At 43.1% G+C, this 10,286-nt stretch overlaps 1 protein-coding gene across 1 annotated transcript; it reads left to right on the top strand.

Annotated features, from left to right (window-relative positions):
* Window positions 1–1,169: 1,169 nt before the first annotated feature.
* On the top strand, window positions 1,170–10,035 carry LOC149847770 (uncharacterized). The gene is made up of 6 exons (XM_090002182.1): window positions 1,170–1,227; window positions 9,046–9,175; window positions 9,255–9,384; window positions 9,469–9,795; window positions 9,878–9,982; window positions 10,027–10,035. Exons 1-6 carry the CDS (start codon window positions 1,170–1,172, stop codon window positions 10,033–10,035), a joined length of 759 nt encoding a protein of 252 aa, XP_089858308.1.
* The last annotated feature ends 251 nt before the right edge of the window (window positions 10,036–10,286 follow it).

Genomic DNA, 10,286 nt, shown 5'->3' with positions numbered 1-10,286 from the left:
CGGGTCTGACCCGACCCATACTTGATACGGATCAGACCTGGCCTGAACAGAACCCGGGTTAGACCCGGTCCGAAACAGACCGGATCGGACCCGGTCCGAAACAGACCCGGGTCGAACCCGGTCCAAAACGGACCCCGGGTTAGACCCGGTCCGAAGCAGAACCGGGTTAGACCCGGTCCTAAATGGACCCCGGGTACAACCCGGTCCTAAATGGACCCCGGGTACAACCCGACCCTAAATGGACCCCGGGTTCGACCCGACTCTTAATGGGTCCGGATCGAACCCGGTCCGAAACAGACCCAGGTTAGACCCAGTCCTAAATGGACCTCGGGTACGACCCGGTCCTAAATGGACCCCAGGAACGACCCGGTCCGAAGCAGAACCGGGTTAGACCCGGTCCTAAATGGACCCCGAGTTCGACCCGGCTCTTAATGGGTCCGGATCAGACCCGATCCAAAACAGAATCGGGTTAGACCCGGTCCTAAATGGACCCGGGTCAAACCCAATCTGAGAGAAAGACTCGATTCTTTCCGGATCAGACCCAGACCTGGTACCATTATTGGTTCGGGTCAGATCCAAAAAAGAATAGCAGACCCGATCCACCCAAAATAGGTTTGGAACGGGTCTGTCATCGGGTCTTCTCGCCGAACTCGATCCGATCCCCTTCAAAACACAAAAAACAGAAAATCCGATGGTTTTCTGTTTATGGTTTTCAGGGAAACCGAAAGGGTTCCCGCCCTTTTCGGTTCCACGACGACCCACGTCGCCGTAACGGCAACCAACGTCGGTTGCCGGCGACCTGCGTCACCCCACGGTGACGTCGATTCGGCGACAACTCTCCCGTCAAAAGACGTCGCCCCACGGCGACGCTTCGTGGCTTCGTCGTTCAATGGCAGAAGACTAGCACCGCCTGCCAGTCCGGTGGCAGCCCTGGCGATGTCAGCAAGGCTGCCGCCGACCAATGGCTGCCCTTGCCGGCAAAATGCCCCACGAAAAACCCTTTTCCCCCGGCGACAGGTAAGGGTTAAACATTTTTTTTATTGTCGCCGGTTTACAGGTTATTCTGGCAATAAGGTGGGGAAACAGGAGTTCTGGAAAGGTCGTTGTTGCTACCTGCAGCTCATTACAAAAGCCCCCTGCAGGCCGACAACTACGGGAAATTTCAGGCGATGGTTCCAGCGACCATCCCGACAACAGCGGATCATCCCTGCAGCCCGACGACCACAGGTATATTTCGATCATCCTTTCTTTTTCTTTTATAAGGATTCGATCTGCCACTTACCGGTGGTTGTCGCCCCACAGCGACTCCACCGACACCAAAAACGCCGAAACGGCCTACACAGCCACGCGCAGCGAAAATGCGTGGCACTGTGGGCCCATAACCCAATGTTGGCGAATCCCTGTAAAATCAACAATGAAAGGAAGTGTACCTGAATTCGCCATAGTTTGTGTAGGTAATTCGACGTTCTCCTCAGCCGGTCGACACCCACAATGAGCCCATGCCTTAGGTCGACGGTGAGCAGGACCCTTTCCGCAGCGTCCGAAAGCGGAACAAAATTTTGGCAGGGAAATGCTACAAGTCTCTCATCATCCTAGTAGCCCCTAACCCCTTATGTATAATGGGAGACTAGACAATTACGTGAATGTGGTCACGTAACTCCCACCCACTATCTCCATTACATGGCCACTAACGTGACCCACTAATGGGTGTCAAACCGGGTCACACTGTGGGTTGGACCCATAACCCAAAATGTCCAACAACTGCTATATGATTTTTTTTTATTAATTTGTTATTTTCATTACGCTAAATCAACATAGCATTGTTCGACATTTTTGCAAGATATGCATGGGAAATCTTTCTCCTGGTGCATGAATCAAATGTTTCATTTCATCTTTGAAAATCCATCTCTTTCTCAACAATGCCCTTGTCCTTTAACTCGATCTTTCTCATATTCACATACCATTCTATTGCATGCCATCACAAATCAAAATTAGATAAATTATTGATTACAAACTTATTACATTTTAATGATTCCTTTCTTTGGCTTGGTTAGGTCAGTCAACAGGTATCATAACTGACCCAATAGATCACACCCATACCTGTCCATATCAACGGATTGGGTTTGGTTCAGACCCATGTAGAATTAACCAGACCAAAACCTGACTTGAGATTATGGTACCGGGTTGGACCCGGGTCTAATTGGACTCACCATAAGAGAAACCATACCTGGATCCTATAAGGATTACATGAACCAGACCCAGACCATACCTGGTAAAATAATATTTCTCATCATTTTTACATTGAAAAATTACGAATCTTAATCAGAACTTGGGTCGGACTCAAGTCTGGTATAAATTTCCCAAACCATACCCGGCTCCATATATTAATCGGATCCTTCAGCTATGAACAGGATTCTAATCGGGCCTTGTTATTTATCACCAACCCCTGACCATATAGGGTTTGGTACGGGTTGGGTCCAGGTCAAACCCAACCCATTGACACCCCTATGCCCAAGTAATAAGAAATCTAATTCATGGTCAGATGCAAATGACTTCCAGGGATGTATTTAGCATTGTTTACAACAACAACAACAACTACGCCTTCATCCCAAAACAATTGGGGTCAGCGATATGAACCAAAAAAGAAATTCATTTTGGGTCTTCCACATGAATCCTTTTCCTCCAATCATTTCTATCCAACGCCATGTCCTCGGTGAGGTTCAAAGCATTCATATCCTTTCCTATCATCTCCATCCAAGTCTTCCTAGGCCTACCCCGACCTCTTTTAACTAATATATTTTCCCATTTCCACTACAAGAAAATTGTTAATTAGCGACGGAAATTAGCGACGGATTTTTCCCGTCGCTACTTAGCGACAGATTAGCTAGAGATAGAATCTGTCGCTAATTTGCGACGGATTAGCGAGGAAACGACTTTTATCGCTAATCTGTCGCTACTTAGCGACGGATTAGCGACTGCATGTTTTTGTCGCTACTTTTGATTACAAGAACACCATTTTAGCGACGGATTTAGAGAGGGAACTCTGTCGTCGCTACTCCGTCGCTAATTAGCGATGGAGTAGCGACAGAATATATTCTGTCGCTTTTTTGGTATTTGGGTTTCGCGACGGCTTCGCGACGGAATTTTTCCGTCGCTAAGCCGTCGCTAAATGTCGCGTAAATCCCTAATCCCATCCCTCTTTCTCTTTTCCCTGTTTCGCTGTACTGCACCCTCCCGCCGCCCGTCGGCCCTCGCCACCGTCCGGCCACCGCCGCTCGCCAGCCGCCGCTCCCCGTCCACCGCTCGCCAGCCGGCGCTCGCCAGCTGCCGCTCCCCGTCAACCTCCCGCCACCGTCCGGCGAAGCGCAGGTTCTTCTTCTTCTTCTTCTTCTTCTTCTTCTCCTTCTTCTTCTTCTTCTTCTTCTTCTTCTTCTTCTTCTAAACGCAGGGGGTACGCCCCTTCCCTGCCGGAAACGGAGGGGGTTTAACCCCCTGCCGTGCTTTCCGGCAGGGGGGGTCGACCCCCTGCGTTTCCGGCAAGGGGGGTCGACCCCCTGTCGGAAAGGCATGGGGGGTCGACCCCCTGCCGGAAACGCATGGGGGGTCGACCCCCCTGCCGTAAAGGCACGGCAGGGGGTCAACCCCCCATGCCGGAACTGCCTTTCCGGCAGGGGGTTTAACCCCCTTCCCTGTTTTGAAAAGAATTTTTGTCGGCTGGGCCGGCTGGGCCGGCTATGGCCCTGTCATAGGCTCGCCTAGCACCCAGCCGACTGGGTGCTGGGCCTGGCGCACCTGCCAGCATGCTGGCAGTCAGCCGAGTGCTACTCGGCTGGTTGCCAGCCAGCCAACAGCCACCAACGTGAATAAAAAGATTTTTTTTTTTGAAATAAAGGGATCATACCCAGCCGATCACTCGGCTGGGCCAACAACGAGGGTTCACGGCTTGACTTCGGCTGGTCTGTCAGCCGACACCCATACCACATCGATCGTGCCATGGATTTCTTTTTGAAAAAAAAAATGAAAAACAAGGAAAAATATCAATATAACATAGTGGATTCGTAGATCCACTGATTCGCCATGGATTTCCATCAAAACATGCATGGAAATCCTACCTCTACCCGATTTCTCAAACGTTTCACATAAGAAAATGCCCGTACCTTGAGAGAAATACCCGATTTTTTTAGTTAGTGTTTCATCTTGTTTCATGATTAGTTAGTTTGTTACTTAATTTGTTTTGTTTTTGTGCAGATTTTTCAACGAAACCAACTCGTGCTCGGCCACCTGTGGTAAGTAAATGACAAAAACAATGCAAATCGGGTAAATACCCGTGGTGAGTAAGTGATGCAAACGTATCACATGTTATTTAATTTATTGAATGCAGCACTTTATTGTTCACACACTCACTTAGTTGTTGATATCTAGGACTGCTTTGTTGGAGTTCGGAGATCATGCTGAGCATGATTTTAATGTAGAAATATGGAAGTGTTCTTATTTTTGGAGTACGGAGTCCATGCTAAGCATGGTAGTAGTTAGTGAGATATTGAAGTGTGTTTGCTGCAGGTACATGTTTGCCATTTATTTGATATGAATGATTATGATGTATTGCAATGTTTGATGTAATTGTATCCATGCTTGCATGTAGTTACTTTCAATTTGATTTTGACTTCCATGTGAAATTTTATAATAAAAGCATGCTTCAAATGATTGTATCATGTCATTAATAGTTTGCACATGAAAATATTAAGTTATCAATGCATGCATCAAAATTCTTGTTATTGTTTGACATAGTATATTGCATGATAAATTTGATATTTTCTTCATCGTCGCATTCTGATTGTTTTTTTCTTAATTCGTTAGGATACTATTCGTAACATCATACGACAGAATGACTGCAAACCGTGAATGGATGTACCGTAGGATAGTGGATAATGAGTTATCACATGAATATATGGATGGTGTCGATAGTTTTATTGAATTTGCAACGGCGAGTGTCAGTACGGTAGATCCCACAGGTCGGATTAGGTGTCCCTGCAAGATTTGTAAGAATAATCGATTTGTAGAACCTCATGGCGTTAGACATCACCTATACAGGAAGGGTTTTGTGAGTGATTATCAGAACTGGGCGTTTCATGGAGAAGAATTTAGAAACGATTTTGATGCACGGGTGAATGTGGTGCACGATAATCCATATACGAATTTGATATTTGATGCTGCAGGAACAGAACTGGGTTCTGCTATGAGTTCTAGTGATGTAAGAACTGTCGTAGATGAAGAATCACCAAACGATGCAGCTAGTAGATTTTATGATTTACTTAAAGATGCTGATGAGCCACTTTGGAACGGTTGTGAGAGTCACACTATCTTGTCTGCAGTTCTTCAACTAATGAATTTGAAGTCCGAGTATAATTTGAGTCAATCATGTTTTGACCGTTTGTGCATGATTGTGAAGAGTATGTTGCCTAAAGATGAGAAATTGCCACAAAATTTCTATCATGCGAAAGTTATGGTCAACGCTCTAGGTATGGGTTACAAAAAGATTGATGCTTGTCCAAATCACTGCATGTTGTATTTCAAGGAGCAGGAAAACGACATATCATGCCCGTCATGTGGGCATCCTCGGTTCAAGCCAAAGACAAGAGGCAATGGTAGCACGAGATCAAAGAAAGTTTCATACAAGTCGCTCCGCTACTTTCCTATCACTCCTAGATTGCAGCGATTGTATATGTCTTCAAAGACAGCTAAACACATGAGATGGCATGCAAATAAAGTTCGACACGATGAAAACAAGATCACGCATCCTGTTGACGCTGAAGCTTGGAAGCACTTTGATCGTACTCATCAGAACTTCGCAATGGAAGTGCGAAATGTTAGACTCGGTCTATGTACAGATGGATTTAATCCATTTGGGGGTAGATCAACTCCATACTCATGCTGGCCAGTATTTGTAACTCCATACAACCTTCCACCAAGCTTGTGTATGAAACGTCCAAATCTTTTCTTGTCTCTGTTGATCCCTGGTCCGACCTCACCTGGCCAAAATCTTGATGTATATCTAAGGCCATTGATTGATGAATTAAAAGTACTGTGGGATGACGGTGTTACCACGTATGATGCCCACAAAAAACAAAATTTCAACATGAAGGCCGTTGTTCTATGGACAATCAGTGACTTCCCTGCATATGGTATGTTATCTGGTTGGAGCACACATGGGAGGTTGGCTTGTCCGTACTGCATGGAGGATTCCAAAGCTTTTAGATTGAGGCATGGAAGGAAGCCTTGCTGGTTTGATTGCCATCGTCGATTTCTACCCAGCGATCATCCGTTCCGACGTCAAAAGAATGCATTTACAGCAGGCACAACTGAAATGGAAGGTCCATCCTCAAGATTGTCTGGCATAGAGATTTTAAGAAGATTGCGATACTTTCCAAATGTATTAACAGATGCCCGCAGTCCTACACCCTTCCGTGGATTTGGGAAGGAACACAATTGGACGAAAAAATCTATTTTTTGGGAACTACCGTATTGGCCGACCCTATTGATACGACATAATTTGGATGTGATGCATGTAGAGAAAAATGTGTTTGATAATGTGTTCAATACAGTAATGAATATTAAAGGAAAAACGAAGGATAATCCGAAGGCCCGTATGGATTTAAAATTAATATGTAAAAGACCAGAATTGGAACTCAAAGAGTATAATGGCAAAGTACTGAAACCAAAGGCGAAGTACGTGCTCGGACCTGATCAAATAAAACATGTATGTCAATGGTTGAGACAACTGAGATTTCCAGATGGATATGTCTCTAACATTGCTCGGGCTGTGAAGATTGACGATGGACAGTTATATGGGTTGAAGAGCCATGATTGTCATATCTTTATGCAACGATTGATACCCCTAGCATTCCATGATATGTTAGACAAACCTATATGGGGGGTATTGTCTGAGTTGAGCGGATTTTTCAGAACATTGTGCGCATCGGAGGTCATTGTATCAGATGTAAAGAATCTCGAGGACTCTGTCATCACCACTGTTTGTCTGTTAGAAAAGATATTTACGCCAGCATTTTTCGATGTTATGGAACATTTGATCATACATCTGCCATATGAACTAAGGGTTGGTGGCCCTGTGCAATATCGATGGATGTACCCATTTGAAAGGTATATGTTTTTTTATATTTGTCTCTTTAATGACAGATATTTAAAATTTGAAATGTATATTCTTGTCAGATGCATGTTCGACCTAAAAAAAAAGGTTCGTAATAAAGCAAGAGTAGAAGGCTCTATTTGTGAGGCGTACACTTTAGAAGAGATTTCAAATTTCTCATCTATGTACTTCGAACCTCATATTTCAACACGTTACACATGCCCGCCCCGTAACGATGATGGAGAACAAGTAACTGTAGCTGACAAGCTGTCGATATTTCAACGACTTGGGCATGCATTTGGTAGTTGCCGATCAAGGCTATTGACAGATCGAGAGCAAGATGCAGCACACATCTATATTCTTTTTAATTGTTCAGCGATCGACCCATACATCGAGTAAGTATATGTATATGCAACTCAATTATAAATCCTTTTATGTTCTATATGTGGATACATGGCTCGGTAATATAAGTATTTGTGGTTTGCAGACGATTTGATCTGGAGTTGCAAAGCAAAGTTTCACATCTCACTAATGCAGAAGTACAAAAAGAACGTGAAACTAAGTTTGTGGAGTGGTTGAAACAGTTGGTAAAGAAGCTAACATAAATTTTGTACTTATAAACAACACTAAGTTACTTAATTGATCGTGATCACAATAATTGTTTATGTCTGTGCGTAGGTTCGCCATGGTGATGTTAAAGATCAAGGAATATGTGATTTAGAAAATGGTCCGACCAAAGTTGTGCAATGCTACAACGGGTATATCGTAAATGGTTATCGATTCCATACAAAAGACTACGGTATAAACAAATCAACGATAAATAGTGGCGTGTGTGTCAAGGGTAGCAGCTACGGTGAAAATGAACATGATTACTACGGTGTTATAGAGGAAATAATGGAGTTGACTTACTTAGGCATGAATAACAGGGTTACGGTATTCAAGTGTCATTGGTTTGATCCAACTGCAACAAGACTCGACAAAGCTTCAGGCATTGTGGAGGTGAATCATAAATCCAGGTTTGGAACATATGAACCATTCATATTAGCCTCGCAAGCTCAACAAGTTTATTATACTTCATATCCGAGTATAAAAAAGTCAGATAGAAATGAATGGTGGGCAGTTTGCAAGGTGAAATCCAAACTATACCCCGAGTATGATCAGTTACAAGAAGATGAGTTAGCTGAAGACAGTGATTACTATCAATCAGATGATGTCTGTGACTTCGCTTATGGTCACGATGTTGCGCATGATATGCATGTCATATCTCCATTGGCTAATGAAACATTCATAGAGGAATGTGATCCAAATGATGTACCAAGTGGATGGGCAAACAATGAAGAAGAAGAAGAAGAAGAAGAAGAAGAAGAAGAAGAAGAAGAAGAAAGTCAAACTAGTGACGAGGAAGAATTCTCAAGCTAGTGAAAAAAATCTTATACTACAAACCTCTATTTAAATGCATTGTAATACTTGATGTGAGTTGTATTGCAATACTTGGTGTGAATGATTAAAAATTTTATTTCAATGTATTGTAATACTTGATACGAATGATTCGAATGCATTGTAATTTATCTGAATGTATTATAATTTATGCAATTAACGAATGATTTGAATTAGTGCAATACTTGATGTCAATGATTTGAATTATTTGAATGCATTGCAATGCTTGATGTGAATGACTTGAATGCATTGTAATACTTGATGTGAATTATTTGAATGTATTGTATGACATATGTTATTTGTTAGAATATGGTTCGTGGAGGTTATAGTGGTCGCTCATCCAGTAGTAGCCAGGCTCAACCTTCATCTTCACGGGCTCCTGTGATAGGTATATCATATAACTAATTAGATGCTTGATTAGTTCAAATGCACATTCTGAGAACTTGGTGTGTATTTTTTTACAGATGATGTTGCGCCTGTATACGACCCACCTACACCAGTTGATCGCACAAGTCAACAGCCAACACAGGAAACAGGGTCTTCACAGGCTGGCACAAGAAGACTCATTCGAATAGTGTATATCGATAATCGACCGTAAGTATTTTGTTTTCAATTATTGCATATCTTTTAAATATTTTATATTGATATTTACTGTGTAACAATTCATGTGCAGCACGAGGTTTGAGCCACAAGAAGTAGTACGGGAGATTAGGAATTCACTTCTTCAACATCTACCAGGACCAGTTGCTCAATGGAAAGAGTACCCAAAGGAGGTATTAGACAGATTGTGGTCCTCATTCATGGTATACAGTTGTTCCTCATAGTTAATGTGTTTCATATTTAATTTATTTAAGCAATGTCTACTAACTTTCTGAAAATATTTGTAGGCTTCGAATCGCTTTGCAACTACGGTGGAAGAAAATGATGCAAGGAAGGTGTGGCAGAAGGTGGCTGCCAATCGATTTGCAGACATGCTGCACACTATGAAGACTGCAGCAAAAAAAGCATCTGGCGTAGTAGATGATCCATTACTGTGGAAGGGCCATGGTCCTATTACTATCAGGAGAGATTACTGGGATGAAATGTGCGATATGTGGGCGGGAGATGCATTTAAAAATCGCTCTGCGAAGGCTTCACAAAATCGATCGAAGATGCCCGAAGCCCATCTACACACAGGTGGATCTAAGACATTTGGGAGCCACCTAAAGAAAATGGTAACTCATCAATATATAATATTAATTTTATAAGTATAGTTGCAAATTTGTGTACTAAATCTTTTGTCATTTAACTTCGCAGGAAGCAGAAAAAGGAGGCAGTGTACCATATAAGGATGTGTTTGTAGAAACACATAAACGGAAGACCACGGGAGTCTTCGTATCAGAGAAGGCGAGAACGACAACGGTATGTATTAATTCTATTAATAATCATTGCAATATATATGCAAGTCATCATAATGTTATCATTAATTATTAATGAATACTTTAAACATTATTTTGTAGGAGGCATATGAGCAACAAATGGTAGAGCGATATGGTGAAGACGCTACTCAGCATCCATCATTTGATCCTACAGCATGGGTGACTGCAGCAGGTGAACCCAAAAAAGGTCGCGTGTTCGGGTTTGGGAGTAATATGAACACTTCACCAGTTATTGGTTCTTCCAGTTACGGCTCACCAACTTCTTGCGCCGATATAAGCTCCAAGCA

Source organism: Nuphar pumila, chromosome 1 (assembly GCF_984573655.1).
Source record: "Nuphar pumila chromosome 1, dmNupPumi1.hap1.1, whole genome shotgun sequence".
Classification (NCBI taxonomy): Eukaryota; Viridiplantae; Streptophyta; class Magnoliopsida; order Nymphaeales; family Nymphaeaceae; genus Nuphar; species Nuphar pumila.
The sequence above is the reverse complement of the archived record's forward strand: the minus strand, read 5'-3'. Positions and strand labels throughout refer to the sequence as shown.